The sequence below is a fragment of the Pezoporus occidentalis genome, unplaced genomic scaffold (assembly GCF_034315485.1).
Source record: "Pezoporus occidentalis ecotype Australia unplaced genomic scaffold, CSIRO_AGI_Poc_V1 ctg54, whole genome shotgun sequence".
Taxonomy (NCBI): Eukaryota; Metazoa; Chordata; class Aves; order Psittaciformes; family Psittacidae; genus Pezoporus; species Pezoporus occidentalis.
Genome location: NW_026915877.1, coordinates 6,431,479 through 6,452,120, shown reverse-complemented (window position 1 = coordinate 6,452,120; position 20,642 = coordinate 6,431,479). Strand labels below are relative to the sequence as shown.

At 41.8% G+C, this 20,642-nt stretch overlaps 1 protein-coding gene across 4 annotated transcripts in view; it reads right to left on the bottom strand.

The window, feature by feature from the left end:
- Nucleotides 1–20,642, bottom strand: part of SGMS1 (sphingomyelin synthase 1) — a 99,906-nt gene that overhangs the window by 13,095 nt on the left and 66,169 nt on the right. For 3 of the 4 annotated variants that reach the window (XM_062637915.1, XM_062637916.1, XM_062637917.1), the window contains one exon: nucleotides 1,602–2,433. In XM_062637915.1, coding sequence (XP_062493899.1) covers nucleotides 1,602–2,218 — 617 coding nt within the window. In that variant the 5' untranslated portion in view covers nucleotides 2,219–2,433. Of the gene's footprint in view, nucleotides 1–1,601; nucleotides 2,434–16,233; nucleotides 16,340–20,642 lie in introns of all 4 variants that reach the window. The other variant, XM_062637918.1, reaches the window with a different exon arrangement.

The following is a 20,642-nucleotide window of genomic DNA, read 5'->3' as shown; positions in this document are numbered from 1 at the left end:
CCTGCCACCCTGTTCTTGAGAGTAATCTCGTATCACCTCCTCTACGTACTTCCCTCAGTTTTGAACACTTACACTCAGAGACCCACGAAAGTTAATGTTCTCCCACATTCACTATAGGCAGCTGGAGCCGTGGGGAAAGAAGCCGGAGCGCAGCTGCCAACACAAGAGGGGAGTGATACTGAAGCTTACAGCCATAAACAAAACAAGAGGCCAAGCTAGGGGTAAATCCTTTCTCCTATACATATGTGCACATAAAAAAAATAAAACCAAAAAGGGCAATTCCACAGTTTTTACAGCCCTAGAATAACTGTAATTTACCCATTCTAGAAACACTCTTCTAAGGAATGCCATCTCAGTAGAAATGTGCAACAGTTTTAGAATTTTACCTGATAAAATTCATTAAGTAGTACAAAACAGCAGGAAAGATGAAGAAACCATCATCTCAGTCTTGTGAATTACTTAAACATCTGTCACATTCCTATGGAAATGCACAGCTGTACTGCACTAGGGCGTCCTGCCCCAGCTTAGCAATTCTCTTTTCAGGCTGCCTGTACCTTATGAATTGGGTGAACGACATGCTTACTTTTAAGTTTTAATGTTTTTCTCCACTATAAGGGTGAGTGATCCACTGGACTCTATTTCTCTTTTTAAAAAAAAAGGAGTAAATCTGTAACTCTAAGGTCATTAGAAAGTCCTGTGAACTGAAAGATCTTCTATTGCATACGGGGGGGCTAAATTAAATTCCTTCCTCAGCTTCCTACACAGGAGTCACAAGAGTCAGTGCACAGGTAAAGAAGGAGGAGACCCCCTTTGGACTGGGCAGCTGTGGGGACATTATTGTGCCTAGGTTTTGTAAGGAAAGGTGATATGTCACCCCATAGTACTTAATGCCACTTGACTCTGAACACTTTATTCACAGCCATGGCAGCACAAGGCCTTATATCAGAAACTTACTATAAGGCAGCCCAATGTATGGATTTACAGCAGTATAAATACCCTGAATTAAGCATCTGCACACACTCTGTAAAGGGTAAGCAGCAGATTATTTCCATTGGCAGACAAATTCACCCTTGCAATTGTGACCAGTATGAGCAAGGAAGTAAACAACCACCAAGACTGTGAAAATTCATTATATATCAATACTTTTGCATATTTTATGATTAGCTTGACATATTTTGTGTCTGACATTACCTGTCCCATCTAATGTCAAGCAAAAAACATACTTCAACACTTTTTCATGAAGCACTGTTTAGGTACATGAACTAAGCCACTGTCTGTTGGTTTTGTCCACCAGTATCGTAATCTTTGGGTAGGTTTTTACATCAGGCACACTACAGAGACACTAACTGATCCCAAGTTGGTCTGCAGTTCACAACAGTGTGAGCTATGCCTCCTCTGAACAGCATAGTTCACACGAAGAGGGTTTAAGTCGATTGTGCACGCAAACAAGACCAGGGCTATTTCTTAGTTTCTTAGGTGACTGTTGAACTTCTCAATTTGGGAAAATAAAATCAGAAAGATTCACAAGAAGCTTAATTTTATTTGGATGTAAACCAGTATTTGACCTCCCTAGCACTTAGTTTTCAAAAGGTTTTACTTACTTGTATTTTAAGAGCAGCCACTGAACAAACCACAGTCCTACAAGGATCATGCCATTGATTTCACAAATAGAAAAAGCCCATTGCACTCGATCAAAACGATCAAAAAATGCATCTGGTAGGGGAGGCTGCACCTCCTTGGGAGGCACTCGTTCGTGAACGACTGAGATAGTCACTGTAGTAAAGATGAAACAAGAAAGTGCATAAATAAAAGCCAGGAAAGTCTTGCCCCATTCCATGGGATACTGTGAGCGCTCTGGCTCTGGCATGGGGATCTTTATCATTTCCTTCTTAAACCCATTTGGCATCCCGTTCAGCTTCATTTTACTGCTAAAGCCATTCTCGCGCGTGGTGTTGCTGACGTGGATGTGCCCGTTGACGTGCCCATTTTTGTGAGCCTCCATGTGGTGAGCCATTTTTAAAGTTTCAATCATGTGCAAAAGCCGCTGTCCACTGTCAGAAGACACCCGAGAGAGAGGCGTCTTCTTAAAATCTTCCTCTGTGAGGTTGATCAAATCCTGCCCAGTGAAGCTTTTCAATGGCTCACAATACTCCGGCACAGCATTTTCCGTTAGCCAATTTGTCACCTCCTCGGGTGACCACAACACCACTTCTTTCATCTCGCCAGGCAGCTGTGGCAGTCTGACATCGATTTTAAATTGGGCAGCAGCCACTGCGTCTCCAGTGTGCTGGAAAGCTCCTCCTTGGCTTCATCTTGTCCTGTGAAGCAGTTTGGCGAGAGGCAAGTCCCTGTCTCTAACCATCTGATATGAGCATCCACGCACCGTGGCAAGCATAGGAAATGGTTCACTTCATATTCGTGTTGGCATTCTTCCTGGGGAGGAGAAAAACCCAAAACCAGTCATTAAGACAGCATTTACAAATGGTTTGCAATTCATGTTTAAAGAAGAGATTGCTGCAAAAGAATAGCCGGACTCTAGCATGGAAAAGACTAACTGATTTGAGCTCTAGCCTTGTATGCACAGCACTGTCCTTTCTGAGCTCACTACCGATTTTCTCAAGAGCTTTAACAGTTTTGTATTTTAAACACCACTTTGCAGCTGTGGGAAGGACTCCTCCTGCTCTATATTTGTTAAATTTTCTATTGCCATGCAGCTCCGGTCCATAACCAGTACCCGAACCGTATTTAAGGATCTGCAGAGCAAATGTTTATTTAGTGTTACTGATGTCAGAAACCTTTTCTCCCCCTTATAGAGTATCTTAATGCAATCTGTTGCAGTTAGTTATTGAATAGGAAGCCTGATTATTGTTCTGCAAGGCAAAAATACCTAGTGTACCACAAAAAAAATGCTTTTCTACAGGTCAATGACAACAAAAAGACGTAGGTAAGCAGGATTATACTCTCTGGGCCAAAGCACCAGCTGGAAAAATCAATATCCAAACAGGTTAGCTTGAAAATAAACTGAAGCATCTAGGTTTGCAAGACTCCAGTGGATGTTTAACAGCTCTTCAAGATAGATTTTACTGTTTCCATGGTATACTGCTACAGTTGAGATAAGTTTGTCATCAGCTAAAAAACAGAAGAAAAATTAAAGCGAAATTTTCTATTTTTGAAAAAAGGAACTATGTCATATACCACATTAATTGCAAAAAGCTGTTCACTTCCAATACAAAAATTACCAGAAAACAGGTATTACTAGCTGGAAGCTCTTCCTGCATTTCTGAGACAGGAGCAGCATGAGAAGGCGATCATGTGGCAGTGAATGCCACTAGCAAATTCCCAGGTTTAAGATGTTTATTAAGCGAACAAAGAAAACGCAGTTGGCCCCAGAGCACAGACAGGAAAACAGCAAGAACCCCTGTCTCCAGCCTGCAACCTGAGACCAAGCATCTCCTTCAGGAAGCTGCAGTATCATAAACACAAAGTGACCTGAAGAAAATAATAGCATGGGAAAAAAACACTTCATATTTTTGAAGTCATATCATGCCTTCATCAGCTTAAAGAATATATTTAGCCTCTCACAAGCTACCAGATGTTTGTGTTTCATCACACGGAGCAAAGTTACCACTAACAAAAACCAAAATAATCTACACTACTGGCACGATTTAAGCAGAAGTTGTATAAAACAGATACAGAGGTATGCTTCTACATAAAACGTGACTGGGCTGCACATAAATATGTTCTTGGAGCCGTTACCTCTAAACTGAGCAAGAAACACAAGGTGCAGGTTTTAATCTGCTTCTCTGTGGAATGAACCAGGTCTATGATTGAGAAAAGAAAAAGCTTTGGACAAAGCTTTGTCAGCACTTTGTACAAACTGCTGACTTTTACACCACCTCTCACTTGCTGGGCATGCCATGCATACATACACATTTAAATCCGTGTGGCAAATGGGTGAAGATGAATATTCTCTCTTGTGAATATCCATGCTATTTCAGAACAGCAGAAGAGAGGATAGAGCTCTATTTTCTTCCTTTCTTTTTTTTTCAGTGGGATTATATGTACTGAGGAAGGCTTTTAGCCAATGATCGCTTCATTATTCAAGTTGTGTTTAGCAAATTGGTATTTAGTTACACAGCTCTGAACATGGGAGGGGGGAAATGGACTGAATTATACATGTTAATCCACATTAGAAACTCCTACCACACTTGACTGAAGCAGAACAGCTCAGCTCTTCACTACGCTGGTCTCAGCTGTAGTCACTGTAGTCACATTATCATAGGAGCACCTGAAAACCAGAGTCTGGCACCAGCCACAGCACAAAGCTCAAGCATGAACCCTGTATCCTCACTGCATGCCAGGGATACTCCATGCCAAGGAGAGTTGGTGTCACCAGCAGTTATGCGAAGATGTTTTGCCAGCAGGTCCCTGTTTAGCCCACCTGGGCATTAAGGGTGATGTCAGCTTTGAGCTACCTCAAGCCTGTGACTTGACTTGGTCACTGCAGACCAAGAAGGTGGAAACACCATCACCTTTGTGATGTCCACAGTATTTCAGTCTCAAGCGGTGCACCAGTAATTCACAACTCAAAGATCCATATCTGTGTGAAGAAAACCCAACACACTTTCACACTTGTCCTAGGGTTGACACTCAGGTTGTAATCCATGAGATGCAGCACCAAAAACTGCGTGGCATCAAATTCACAACTAATACTAATGGATCTCTATGGCCTTGCTGTTTCCCAGGGTAGCACCTTATAATCTTGATAAAGCCTAAATTATTCTTTTAATCCTGTTACAACACCTGGGCTCTTTGTCTGCAGCAGAACCTTATCTCCTCATGCCATTTAACAGCTACATCAGCTGCTTCTCCAAGTTTTGCTTTAGCAAATCAGCATGGATTTGGTGTTGCTGCAACACTGTGTACACCACAAGGTAGGGCAATATTAAACCTTTGCAATTTTAAATGCTGATTGAATCACTTTCTGCCAAACCACTCAAAGGAGGAAAACTGTTACCCTCCTGACACACCAGCTTTTTTGACCTGACAATTCACCACAAGCCTCCTGCGTGCTTAAGGATTCAGGATCCCAAGGACATAGTGCAAAGGAGCCTGTAGCCAAGCTTCAAACTACATCTCCATTGCCAAGGGAGGTTTAGATTGGATATTCGGAAACAATTCTTCACCAAAAGGGTTGTCAAGCATTGGAACAGGCTTCCCAGGGAAGTGGTGGAGTCACTATCCCTGAAGGTATTTAAAAGACATGTAGATGTGGCACTTAGGACATGGTTTAGTGGTGGACTTGGCAGTGCTGGGTTTATGGTTGGATTTGATGACCTTAAAGGTCTTTTCCAACCTAAAAATGATTCTACGATTACTTACCATGCAATATAACATGTCCTCTTGCTGCAGCTAAGCTAGTAAGTTTTAAGATGAGCTCCCTGTGGAGCCTAAATGAACAAAAATTGGTTGCCAGGTGCAAACACTACTCCGCTACTGGCACAAGAATCATAATATGCTGGTGGAACCTCATGATGCCTGGCCTTGGTAGTGTTACGAGAAACAGCAAATGTCTGTGTCTTCTAGCAAGTGTGTGTGCAATCCCAGCCTACTGTTATCATACCACCAGTGTGTAAATCACTATTGAGTACCTTTTGTAAAAGTACAGTAACTGATACTCATAGGAGGAAGGCTTAGAGGAAAGATAATACTCTGCCAAAGATGCAGGCCATGCAGCTGTTTTTGCTGAGAGTTAAAACAAACACACCTACCGTTCAGAACTCTATTTCACAACCTGTGTAATGGGAGAGGTATAGGCAAAAAAAGCTGCTCTACTAACACCTTCAGCTTGTCACATTAAAAATATCTTGTTTTCTATCATGCATTCATCAAAGCTTGAACAGGTGAGATTGTCAAAAACTCATGGGTGTTTATGGGAGATTTAAAAGACTCTGTTAAGGAGACTCTGGTCCCCTTGCTTCCACAACAGTCATCTTTTGTCCACAAAAGCTGAGGACAGGAGGAAAAGATGGGCATCAGCTGCTGCCAGGCCACATCCCACTGCCCCAGTAAGGGCACAGGGATGGGCAGGGGGATGGGTGCACAGGCAAGTCTCCCCAGCTCTAGTATGGGTTGTCAGCCTGGGCCAGGCAACTAAACCACTCCATCTACAGCTGATCTGCTTCATTAAGGAGCCTTTATCTGATACTGATTAAAAATAACAATGTGATTATCAGAATAATACAACTGCATTATGAAAACAATGCCATGTAGAACTGGTATCTCAAAATACCCATATACCACAAACCAAGCATGATGAAATAACTTCAGCAAGCACTCTAGTCCCCACCTCCCCATGTTTCCATGACCTCGCTTCCCCTGTTACCAACAAACATTAAAATGCTAACTGAAAACTTCCAGATCCTTTTTCACTTTCCCAACGAGAAGTATTTCCCTCCACCACCACTACAATCTGCCTATATAAGGGTTGTTAAACAAGTATTTGAGAGTGCACTACATAACCTTGCATGTCATGATCTGTTCTCTTTTGCATTGCTTTGTCAAAATGTGTTTATGCATAAGGACTGAGCACGGGAGCAGTCATCTTTCTGATTAAAGGACAAGATAATCAGCAATAAAATCATCAGCTGACTGCACCTTCATACTTGATTTGATGACCAAGGTGCAGAAAACTTTACAGTTTTCTGTTTCTAGGCCTGCTTGAGGGTAACTAAGCACTCATACTAGACATCACTGTTTAAGATTTCGTTTCTCAAAGTCCATGGGCTCACCACTGAGCAAGTGATGGACATCCCCAGGCAGGCAGTGTGGTTTGTCTGGCATGGTTGCAGGGTCCATGCAGCAGTAACTTCCCTCCATGACACCAGCATTGGTTTACAGGTTAACATGCTGTTCCCCATTACCTCTAAATTTACAAGCAGAAAGCAGTACATCTTACAATTAACACTGATGAGATAAGTACACATACACCTGAAACAGCAAGAGACCCCCCAAACCAGTTTGTTCATTTCCAATTTCCTCCTAAAGCACCCTGAAACCAAACCAAAGAAAACCAAAGTCTTCCCCAATCAAATTATGCCTTCCTCATGTTTGTACAGTGCTTTTATTCTCTAAATGAGGACCTTTGCTGCCAAGGCAACAGTCACTATAGAAATAAGTTAAACAACCAGCCATTTCAGAAACTGCAACGAGTTCCTCACTAGCAGCCAAGGAGATTTTCAAATCCTTTCCGAAGCAGTGGGTGTGTTTCAGTTACAACACTGAGCATCCTTCCCAAACACCCCCGAAAATCTGAGATGACAAATGCATTAGTAAAAACAGTGTTAAAATGAGCAAGGACCAGGGAAAACCACAGTCTGAAGACATCACAGTGACATTTTCCTCCCCTTTGGAAAGCAAATACTTAGATTCACCCCAATTATGGGTGCACACATGTAAGCAAGAAAAAAAAAAAAATCACCTGCTGTAAGGACTGAAATTTTAATGCTTTAAAACCAACCCACAAGTGAATTCCCCAAGGCCGCGGTAAGCAGACATTACACAGAGACCAAATACTCTGGATGAAAGCTGGAAGCTGTCGCCCTGCATTTTTACCGCACAAAACAAATTTTAACAGCAAGGTCTGAGTCACCGCTAGTCACCTCCTCTACAGGCATTTTATCATAACTAACAATAATGCTCCAGTACCTCAATAACTGGATATCCTGTACTTGCAAGGAATCTCTGCACACTAATATGCAAGGAAAAGGCAATGCCTGACATGAATTATGTGCTGGACCTCACTAACACTAACAAGCTCTCAAGCAATGTACCAAACTGCTTCACTCCAGGATAACTTCACCTTGAAACCAGAGACAGCTCCTTGCAAAAGGCTGCACCACTAGCAGACAGGAGAGTGTTGCCATTTTATAACATCACAATAAAGCTGGGTTTGTGCTGCACATACAAAATATCTGTAAGTATAAAACCAAGGTACAGATGAGCTCACAAGTTTCACAGAGCTCCAAGATAAGTTTCCAAGGCCAGTACTTGATGGTAAACATTGTCCTGTGGACATAAAGTCAGAGCAAGTATAATTACCACTATGAAAAGAGAGGAGATAAGCATGTGAAGCAACACCCATGTACTCAGAGTAGCTACTTACACAGCTTCAGAGAGAGAAAAAAGATTGCCTGCACACTACATAAATCCCACAGCAGCCTGTTTTTTCTAAATTACTCTATAGGAAGGGAAAAAAAAACAACCCAACAAAAAATACACCTAAACCCCTCCCCCCCGCCCCCCCCCCAAAAAAAAACTAAAAAAGAAAAAAAAAAAAATCAACACCAAAAGACAGATCATATGCCTCCTATCCTAGTTTAACAAGAAAATAAGAAATGGCAATCCACTCACAGGCAGAGATCTCTCAGTAAGACAGCTCTCAACCCAAGCCCAGAGTTCAGTGGCAAAGATTTCAAAATGAAAGTACTTGCATAGTATCTGAATAAACAAACAGCTCATCTTCAGATGGGAAACACCGCTAGTGAATATCTCTGCTACAAAAATTCAGCATCTATACTGCATGCATAGGTAAGTGCACACACACGTTCTGTGCTAGGTGATAAAGACACCTTTTCCCTCCAAACCTGATGAAGCCTCATCCCTTTGCTTCTTTGTAGCCCTACATCTCTCTGCTCAACTTTCTTCCTCCCCTTTCTTCTTCCTTCCACTTGAAAGTAGTTATGGAAACCAGCAAACACTCACGAGAAGGCTTCACCCAACCAGCAACCTCATCACGGGAACACTTGCTAAGCAGAGCTTTTGTTTTGACACTATGGAAATCCTGCTTTGAGTGATGTGGGGGTAGAAAGGCTGGGGTGTGAAGGGGAGGGCAGGTCCTGCCCTTAGACAAACAACTATTTCAAACTGAAAAGTCTCCTCAAACACAGGAGGGAGAACCAGGTGCCAGGACCCCAGCTGGTTCCTGCAGACACAAGTATGAGCTTTCCACCTAGGCCAGGGATAACCCAAGTGCACATCTCATTTTGTAATGCACACCAAAATCCTAGTGTCTAAATTCTAAAATAATGTAACACCTGCAATAGAAGTGGGATGAATATTAGCCTGTTTCTGAATGGCTGCAATAGGAAACCCACCTTCCAACTTGCTGCCCCAAATGCTTTTAGTTCTGTGCAAGAAAGATGCAAATAACACCACAAAGTTAAATTTGCAGAGGGGGAAGGAATGAACCAGACAAAAAAAAAACCAAAACAAAAACAAAACCAAACCAAAACCAAACCCACAACAAAAAAAAACAACCAACCAACCAAAGCCCCAACAAAACCCACAACTATACTCAACTCCTAAAATATTATCTTTGATAGAAAGCCGGTTTGTACTATTTCAGCCCTTCACCCACAAAGGTGTGCATGAAAATATTAACAGATCCTCACAAATCCTTACACAGAGATAATTTCAACACCAGGATTATTGATTGGGCAGCAGACTTCTACAGCAGGACCCAACCCACCCATGTCACTTTGCTACATACAAGCAAAACCCTCCATGGACACCACAACACACACTGTGACATACAAGCAAAACCCTCCATGGACACCACAACACACACTGTGCTCAAATCTTGCACATCTCTGTTTCCTGAATGAAGCAAACTCAGGTGATTTTGGGCTCTGGGCTCAGGTGGCAGCAAGCTGTGGCCATCATCTCCAACAGAGCAAAACACACACAGGTGTTACACCTTGGGATCTGGGTCAGCCAAAGATAGGGCAGATCTGGAAGTAGATCCTTGTGTCCTCCTGCAACCCCTGAGCTAACCGTTACTAAAGAGCATGAAATGACAGTTGCCTTCCTCTTGACACTATCTAAACCTCCTGGTATTTATATACAAACAACAGAAGACCTCCAAAGGAAAATAGATGAAACACTGAAAACAAGCCAAAAAAGTGGTTCTCCCCCTACAAGGCACAGAAATGGGGAGAGGATGTGATAGGGCAGAAGGATGGAAACAAAAAAATAAGGGGAACTAAATATTTGTTACATGCTCTGTGTTTTAACTTATTTTAACCAAGTGCAGGTGTTTTGAGGTGTTTTGGGTTTGGGTGATTTTTTTGGTGTTGCTGGGGTTTTGGGTTTCTTCTTGTTGTTTTGTTTGGGTTTTTTTTTAATTACCTACATTAAATACCTAGAAGTCACTTATTGTTAGAAACTCAAACTTGTGGTGAGCCTCTGGGAATCCAAGTAGAATGAAGATTAAAAAAAAAGAAAAAAGAAAGAAAAAAAAGGAAAACAGAATTAGGGAAGTTTTGCCTACGGAAACTGAGGGCAATCTTGTGACTGATGGGTAACGCTGATCTAAAATGCATACTACAGCATATTTTGCCAAATCAGCCATGCACATTGGGTAAAACAAAGATGGCACAAACTACAGTGAAAACAGAGCCTCACTGAAGGCTTAAATCAATCAACTGGTTTGGATTTTTTTAATATTTGGGTATGTTCCTAGACATGTATTAGTATCCAGAGCACAACAGTTGCTTCCTCCAAACTGATTTTCCCAGAGGTACAACTAAAGCAAAAGAGAACCAAGTTTATGCACTCAGAATCCTAGCCTAGAATTATTTAAAATAATAAAATATTTCATTTAAAATACGGATATTTCATTCTTTATACCGTACTTCTAAAGTCGAGCACATTAGATTCAGATAAAAACTTTTAAGCTGCAAGAGCTGAAATATAAATATCTGTATATATTCAGGCAAGATGCTGTCCTCTGTATTTCAGCTGTTACTACTCATAAACTCACACGTAAGGCACACCCATCAACATTATTAAATTTCAATGCTATTACCCTTGTAAAACAAAACAGTTACTGGGTTTGTCTTTATTAACTTAAGTTTATATAACATATACTGATCCCTGGTCTGAAAGACATAACACCATAAATATTCAAAATTATTTCTGGTGTAAATAGTCCTAATTCAGTTCTTGAACACATAATCCTCCTCTTTCCAGCAATACCTGTTCAGAGTTGTACCATAAATCAAATATTTAGGTTTGGAAAATACAAAACTGTATGAAGGGAGGGAAAGACTCTTATTGCACAGTCAGCCTAGAAACCAGAAAGCCAGGAAATGCTAGGGAGAAAAAGAAAACAATAAAAATAAACAGCCACAAACACATTTCTGATTGCCAGTGAGTTACAGGTGTACAATCTCCATGATGGGAACTTGTCACACTAGAGCCAGATTACTGAAAATTCAGATGAACTGCCCTGGCATCTTCCTTTTGTGATTAACTCTACAAGCAAGAAAAAACATCTCGGCTCGCTAAACTGCAGCCACCTTCTTTACTCTCTTCACTGCCAGTTGCATAGATGCCAAATCTCACTGTTTGCAGTGGAGATCTGCCACTGTTGGCATTAACACTTCATGGCAAAAACATGCTCATGTTCATTCAGCAAAATCCATTGTGGCTGAAAGGACAAATCCTCCCCACTGCCCACTCCATTCATTTAGCATCTCCTTCTTTGAAAACCACAGTGCCAGAAAGGGACAGCAATTCAGTCCCTCTCTGTTCCCCTGTTCTAAGGGTCCCTATTTTTTTTTGCCTTTTATAGGTAATTTAATGATTACTGCTTGGTGTTTCAGGACTGATGCTGCTGCCACCAAATAGAGAGATAAAGAAAGATAAAAACCTTGTATCTTGCTATCTGACTGTTCTGAAAATGATGAGTATTTAAACAATCAACTGAAAGCCTCAGTACTAAGTTCCTCCTGCAGACATCCAATTACCCTACATTGTTTTCCTAGTGATACATTTGATGCATATGACATGTGCCTGCATCATGCTGTCCTAAGATCTTTATGGAAATGTCCATTAGCCACCCAGCAACTCTGGTTATGATTCCTGGGAGTATCTCAGGCAGGGTGTCTCTCGGCCATCCTTTCTTCTGCAGGTAGTGACTCCACTATCTGGCACACCAAACATGAAAGACTGGATGACTGCATAACAGATTCACATGCTGAACTGGTAGGTTTTGAACACATCAATTAAATCAGTTCAGAAAGTAACCTGCAATTCCAGCCAAACAAGAGAATCTCAACTCCAGGTACTGGGCAAGTACAACTAGCATGTTGTACTTGCATATAATGGAAATTAGGTTTGGAAATATGTGCTACCTCCTCTTCTGCCACAGAAGAGATGGAGGAATCAGACCCAGCCTGTTACCATCAGCACGACTGCCCAGCTTCTAGCACTTCCGGCTTCTAGCAAACTTTGCTTACTAGTCTAAGCATTTTCTTTTAACTAGAAGGCAGCAAACCGAGCTGTATGTTACAAACTGTATGATGCACTTCCCCAAATCTGTTTCATTAAATTGGACATTAGGCAGAAGGAGTTAAAGGTTTATAGCACAGTACTAGACATATTACCACTTCCATGATCCACCCCAGCATAAGCATCCAAGGCCTACGTCACAGCGCATACGCTTTACTGAGCACATAACAACTGTAGCTCCCTGCGACAAACCATCCACACACTGCTCACAGCAAATAAATCAAAGTACTTAAGATAATTTCAGTTGGTTTAGAAAAGCTGCATCCAACTTTAAAAAAAAACAAACAAAACAAACCAACCAGCATTCTGTACCAGAAAGTAGAATTAACCATTGAATCAACTAAGGGATGCCTGTTGCTCCAAAAGGATCACTGAGCTGCTCGCCTGCAAAAAACAAGACTGGGCCTCATAGCTCAGGAGGACAAGCCCTGCTTGTTTACAGTGTTTGCAGCAGTGAGAAACTGCAGAAACCTGGTGCCACTATTCTTGTTCCAGCCACATAAAAAGGAATCAAAATAAACTGCAGGACAGGAAAAAAAAGAGGGAGAGGGAGAAGGATTTAAATCTGTGATCACATGCACACCAAAGCTTTCTGCAAGCAGATGGGTGAAGCCCAGATTAGTAAGGTATTAACAAAAGCAAGGCAGTAACGCCAATGAGATGCAGCTTGAAAATAGTTGAACTCTGACCTGCCTTACTGAGTGCAACGCAGCTCTCCTCTCCCAGACGGATTGGTGTCAGCCATGAAGACATGGCTCTGCTGACTGATGGGAGCTCACAAGAGAAGTGGAGCATGTAGGAAAAAGCTGCCGAGGCTGAAGCTAAAAGCTGAATGGCAAAGTAGATAACGAAGCAGCAGCCACACAGGAGAGTGCAATACTCCTTTAAATCAATCTCCAGAAGCAACATGCAAAAGGCTTGCTGCAAATAAGCCCTTCCTGTAGGTAAACACTGAGAAGACGCACTCTCTTAGAGATGTCAAGCAGGATGCAATTTCCCTGTTGCATACCTGGGCATGCAAGCAAAACAAGGGAATAACAATTACACTGGTATTTCTAGTGTACAGGGGCTTATCTGAGCAGAAGAGGGCTTCAGATGTTATGGTACTGCAGAAACTCATCTGATGAGGAGCCCTTGAGAGCAGGACACTGGTAAAACTCCATCCAGTCACCTCGTAACAGGCTCCATGACTACACAGCACTCCCCTCAAGGCCTGGGAAATGTATGAATGACTCCTGAATGCATTAGTAAAGAGAATGTTTTAAGGGTATAAAACCAATAAGGGTCAACCTGACATAGCTGCTGCTTTACCTACCCATCCCATAGTCAGACTTGCTCTACAGGACTATCCTTGAGGTGCACTTTGACACACATTTTTGGGGTCAATCCCAAGAACATCTCCAGATTGATAAAACATAGTATTTTAATAAGAGGCCATTAAAAAAAAAAAAAAAAAGACGTAATAGTCCTTTTGTAGAAAGATCATGAAAATTCACCATCAGTCCTCTGGTAACACTGGTGCTGCTTCTGCAATCAGTACAGAGCTGCTGAAATGACTACTGACAGGAAAAAAGTACTATTTTTGGAAAAGATAAAGTACTGTGAAGTGTTCATATCAAAGATGTTAAACAGTCACAGTACTCTGCGTTTGGGGTTTGCTGGGTTTTTTGTTTGGAGGTTTTTTTGTTTGGGTGGTTTCTGTGTGGGTGAGGGTGGGGCTGCATTACCAGAGACTGCACAGAGCACAAACACACATGAAATTTGCTTTTAAAAGCATCATTTATCTGTCCTTATGCACTCCCAAAACTTTCATTGGGTCTGAAAACACCTACATTCACCAATATTTAATGTGGGCAAGGGGATAAAAGTACCATGGCAGAAATCCCAATGAAATACACAGCTCACCCTATGTAACACCACAATAGCACTGAAAAAGAGTGTATTATTATAGGTTTTATTTCACATCATTAGCGTAGCAATGTAGAGACTTGATTTAATTTGATCCTGAGAAAAACTTTTACTGCTTTCAACTGGTCGTTGGCAGTCAAATTCCAAAAGCCTGACCTTAAAGGAACAGCCCAGGAACTGCCATAAAGTACAGGCAAACAGCAAACACAACAGCTGGCACATGAACCAGTCCAGTCCAGATGCAGCACACACATGCACATGGGTAATGTGTTCCCAGCTGAAATGCAAGACATGCCACATGCGGCATCATGTGAATTAAGATTTAAAGGAGAAAACACAGAAGCCAGTGGCTAGAGCACAGCAGAAGGATACCACATCCCTATGTGTCATGGGAATTTCTCGCACTCCCCAGAAGGCACAACATGATCTGCAGGAGACAGGCTGTCAGCAGCAGGGCTGAAAGCTCTCCTCACTTTCTGGAGGAGTAAGGAGGAAGGAACAATACCTAGAAAGACCCTGAGAAAACGTGGTACAGCCACAAGGGAGGGGAGCACCAAAGACAGCAGCAGCCCAAAAATCAGGAAACGTGCACTTCCTTAGTTTGCTAAAAGTCAGTTTTTGCCAAGTTACCAATTTCTGTACACTCTTCATTAAATAAAATATGAAGGGCAGGCAGAGAGATAAAATATAAATGCATTCACTTCCATAAGCAACAGGCCCTATTATTGTACATGCTGCATAAATCATTAAGGACAATGGGACTTATGTCCCCTAATGGAGGGCACAGAATTCAGGGTCAGCAGGCAAGGAACTTCCGTATTAACAAGTGTTGCATTTATATTTGTGATCCACGCTGCCTACAAATAGCAGAAACCACTTAGGTTCATGTATTATTTAGTTAGGCCAAACAGGTAAAAGGCAGAATCAAACCTCAAGACAAACATCATGTGATTTTGGTATGGACGTCCACCAAATATAACTTGCAATGGGATGGCACAACACTCACCAGTTTGGTAATTAAGCCAGAATGGCTGAAATGATCCTTCCAACAGACTTCTCTGCAAAGCTGCCTGAAGCAATGAGAATAGTGATGAACTGCCCTATTGAAACTGGTTGCTGTATCTCTTTTCCTGCACTTTACCATGCATGTGAGCGCAAACACGATGTCTTTACAATTTCAAGTGTTAGCAGGTGGAAGTATTGCTTTGGCAAATTTCCCTGGGGAAGAGTAATAGCTACCTGTAGAAGACTTGCCTCTAATCACTGCCTTTTCTTAGTATTTTTTATTTCAGGCAACTGACTGACATACTGTTGCAGTGCTCCTGTTTACAATGCACATCATCTTTCTCTTTTCATATTCGCAACATATGATTCAAAAAGCACAGCAGCTTCCAAACAACTGGCGGCTGGCACCTCGAAGTTCAATTGTGAAAACTGTATCCAGCTGAAAACCACCTTTCACCCTGAAAATTAGATATGTCATCTAAAATACTTTCAGACTACCTTTTTACTGCTCTGTATGTACAAAGTGGACTTGAGGCGGGCTTCAACTTGCAGCCAGATGAACGAATTCAGGATGAAGACTGCGCTTGGCTGTACAAGCAGCTTCTCTAAGGACAGGACATGCAACCTTTCATAATACTCTTTTCTACCATATAGGCCTATGAAGCTCAACGGGTCCCTGATGAAGCTCCTGAAATAGCAGGTCTGCCCCAAGCACTGGGAAAACCCAAAGCTCACAGCTACCTCCTCCCCTGATTATTCAGAGGTTCATAGAATCATAGCATAGTCAGGGTTGGAAAGGACCTTAAGATCATCTAGTTCCAGCCCCCCTGCTGCAGGCAGGGACACCTGGCACTAAACCATGTCACTCAAGGCTCTGTCCAGCCCAGCCTGAACTGAAAGTCATCTTCATACCCAAAGTGATTTCTGAGTATAAAATCCCTTTTGCTTATTTTGAAAGGTACTTACAGACAGAAGCTACTCCCTATTTCAAAGCTCTGCTGGATTTATTGATGCAGACCCATGATTCATCACTACAGCAAGCTATAGGAGATTAACTGTATTATGCTGGAATCTATTAAAATCAAGAAGAAAAAAAAAAAAAAAAAAAAATCAGGAGTATTCATCCCAAACTGACACCTAGGCCAAAACAAAAGTGTGAGTGTCCATGACCTCCAGCTTTTTTTCTCACTTTTCTTTTCAACAGCAGTAGCATCTTTCCTCCCTCCATTCCCCCATCGCCTGCAGCTTGTTTCAGCCCTTCATGTTAGACCTTCCCCAGCCCAGCTGCACACGCTCCAGATTAAAGGTCAACCAGGTTAGAAAATGGAGATGCTGCTAAAAGCAGAGCAGTGTGAAACCATCACCTGGAACAGAGGGCAGAGTATTTCAGATAACTTTGTGACAGACGGGCAGCAAAGCTGGCAGCCCAGTGAGCCCCAGCAGCCTCCTTGTCCTCCTCCCATTCCAAGGGTTTTTAAAAGAAGGAAAATCAGTCTGAAAGGATGGCGAGAACTGTAAATAAATTATGGCCCTGTTCATCAATTAGATCAGCTGCACTGAAATGAGAGCCACAGCAGGCTCAGTAATCACTCAAAATAAACTCCTCTGACCGATCACTCCTGTGCTGATGGCTCAATTACGCCTGGGAAGACCGTTACAGAACATTAAACATTAACAAAAGCCTGAGCCTGTATTACATCTCTCCCAGATAAATCTAAATCAGTAACTGAGTGCTTTTAGCTTAAGTAATCCTGAATTACTGTATCAATTCTTTTCCCACCTTTTCCTCACAAGTTACAGAAGCCAGACCACCACATACATGGAAAATGTTCGCAAACAGCCCCTTTGCTAGACAGTTACATTTTTATTATACTGGGAGAATATTTTCACCATTTTAAAATATATATGGTTTGGGAGAGGGCTGTTTATGTAAATTTAGTAGCTCAAATCAAAACAGGGGCAAACTGTTCTCCTGGCTTTATGAGGGTTTACTTTAACCTCCCTAGAAGTACTTCATTTCTCTAACAATCCAGTCCTTAGTAAACAGTTGCACCACTTATTTCTTCTGCAAAAAGAACCATGAAGACAAAAACACTCTTAACATAGCAGAGAGTTGCTTTCATTTCTCATTTTGCTTTTGCAATACATTGTTTGCCTTTCATAGGTTCAAGTTTAACAGGACTAGAGATACCCTTGCTACCTGCAGCGTCTCTTCATTATCTCTGTAACAGTACTAAAACAAAAATAAAGTTTCTTAAGGCTTTCCCAGGTCAGACCTTTGCTGTTGTAACCAAGATACACAAACACACTGCAGAAGTCTGAACAATGCCAGGATTTCACTGCGGATTTAGGTAGGGTGTGACTAGTTTAGAACAGATAAACCAAGTCCCCAAAGAAAAGCATGTGGCTGAGATTAAAAGAGAAAATTTCAAAACACAAGAGACCAGAAATAATAAGGAAAAAAAACAAAGAGCTGGGAACAGTAGGAAACTAAAATTAAAGATGTACCAAAACTAACAAGCTGGTGGTCTTCCTATCAAGTCCTCCTCATCCTCAATGCTTAATACTCACCAGTCGCAAAGCATCGGCTTCCCAGTATAAATAAACTGGATTTAACTGAGTTCAACTTTTCAGTTTTTAAAGATGAATACAGTATAACAGTGTCAGCATTCTTACAGGTGGAAAATCTGCTTGACTACTTAAGTGATCTTTTTAATTTATACATATCACTGGGACCAACAAATTTTTACTCCAGGTAATATGAAAAGCAGCCCAGTAACAAGGGACAAAGCGTGCTGAAATATTTTGAAACTAAGCTGAATAAAACAGGCTGCTTGTCTTCAGAATTCTAGTCCAGAGGCTGAAAGAGTAACTTCAATTCTTAAATTAACCTCTAGAAGACAGAATAATTCCAGTTTCACAGACAGAGAGGTAAAATTTGACTTTATACCAAGCTCTCAATATGCTTTTATCTATAGCCTCTTGAAAAGAATAAATGTTGTTTGTATTCAAGTTATTTGCTCAGGTAAAGTGTTACACTACAGGTTTTCTGAAATAAGTATTATATACCTAAGTATTATTTAGCTATGTTTAAGTAACTGCTATTTTCCCTCCACCATGTCCTGTGCAAGGAATTCCCTGTACACATCCTGTGGTACAGAGCACTTGCTGGTTTTTAGGGTCCATCTAGGAAGGCTATCTGGGATATCTGAAATTCCCCTGGATACTTCCTTCTCCATCTAGCACTGAACTGGATTGTTCACTGGTTATCAACGTGTGGCTAAACCAAGAGGAGCTCGCCTGAACCAAGGAGCAACTTGAGAAATCACAATGTTCTCAAGACTGACAAAGAGTTAAAAAAAAAAATGAAAGCAAACAAAAATAAACCCAAGCCCCCAAAACCAAAGACAAAAAAAAAAGAATCAGGAAACAAACTTTTTAGTAAAGAAAATAATGGTTTCCTTAACTGGCTTTTGCCCTTATTTTATGAAAGGCAACAGAAAACATATCCAGACAAGTTACAAGGACCAGTGATAACCACAAGGAATAGCAATAAACACTGAGTGAAGAGCTGCTGACAACGCACTGTATAATGGCCACTTCCTAAAAGCAGCTCTTAAAAAGCCTACTGCTTACAAAGCACACAATATATTTTATCCTTGGCTTGTCTGTTGATTACCTTTCTCCTGACGCTTCACATGCTTACTGCAAAATAAAGTCTCTTATAAGACTGCAATATTATGACCAAGGAAGACATTTACATTTAGTAAGTGAAATTATAGCCCCAGTACTTTTTATGTGGGGTTGTTTTTTTTTCCCAACTACTCAAAGTCTCCCCATAAACTATCATAATACGAACAATTCAAACAGCGAAGTAAAACTCCTTGCTCTTAACTTGGGTAGACTAATGTGAATTAGCTCAGCCCCAGCTAGAAGTGGCAGCATGCGTGCTGTAGCTGTGACTTTTAAAGCCAAGCTGAGCACACAGGAGAGCTGACATACAAAGTGCTAAGCTGCTTACCTGAATTCAGCTCCAACTCCTGCACACCTGAACTTGGGTTACTTGCACCAGCAGAGTTCAACAAGCCTTTTCTTGGAAGTATCCCCTCCCTTCTGTCTTGTATCCCCACCCACCTCCCTTGTGCTTGGGTGACTGCATGGAAAAATTGCTTTTCCTGGTTTTCTTCTGGGCTGTGTGGACAAAGCAGCTGGCTGCGCAGTCACAAGAACATAAGCAAGTCCTTTCCCTTTCGGTGGCAGCAGCGAGTTGTCAGAGCAGCTTGGCTGTATGTTGAAACCCTACCTCGTTTCCTAATCTGCCTTTCTATTATTAACCAGTCATTTCCCCCACCTTCTTTGCCATGCAGACAGCTGCAGAAAGCAGCTGGAAACAACCGAGTACTCCATCAGGCTAATTTTCCTGGCAAAAAAAAAAATAAACCCATCCACAGGCCAGTGACAAGTGCACAAGGGGCAGCAGAGACAGTCTCAAACGCTATCCTGAACCCCTAGCACAAAGTACCTGAGAGGGAACAGAACTGAATTCCTTTTCCCTGTCCCTCATGGCCACAACAGCTCTTACTGAACACGGAGCTTGTCGACCTGGTTGTCCGAAGGGCTGCTGCTGTCCAGGCTGGCTCTCCCAGGAGAGAGATGCCTTCTGCAAGCCAGCATTACCACGTGATACAGCATTTGAGAGCACTTGCTCCACTACAGAGACTCCTCTGACAAACTCACATCTCTTGGGGAAACATCTGGATTTGTATTCTCCTCCAGGTTTGGGCATCTCCTTCAGGTACTTGATACTAGGTGTAACACAGACACGCAGGAAACCCTGAATTCTCTCCTCACATGGCAGAACAGCTTTACAAAGCTCAGCTTTTAAAAGCTAATGTACAGCCCCCCTGTAAACTTAGACAAGCAAAAAGGGCACTTTCCTGAGCAACAAGAGCAGTTTTGAGTTTTCACCGGCACATGGAAACCTGGGGCTGTGTAAAGCACTGAGCCATGTGGAATAGCACAAAGCAGGCTTTTGGTTTTGGGATGTGTTGTTTTATTTTTCCTTTGTGTTTATGTTGGTGGTGGTGGTTTGTTTGGGGCAGGGAGGATGTGTTTGTTGTTGTTTTGGTTTTTTTAGAGGTCCAGGTTTCAAGACTCTGCTCTCACAAAGGTCTCACAGGACCAGCTATGCTCAGGAAGAAAACCAAAAATCTCCTTGTAGGACCTTTGGCATTAGACAGCCAGGCTGAGAACTTGGCACCTAAAACAAAGCTTAGGGTACGCAAAGCCTAACTCCAATGTCAATTCAGGGAGCTTAAGAATTTAGCTGGAAGTTTTGAGTCATGGTCTTGGATGTAGACAACAAGAACAGCTTA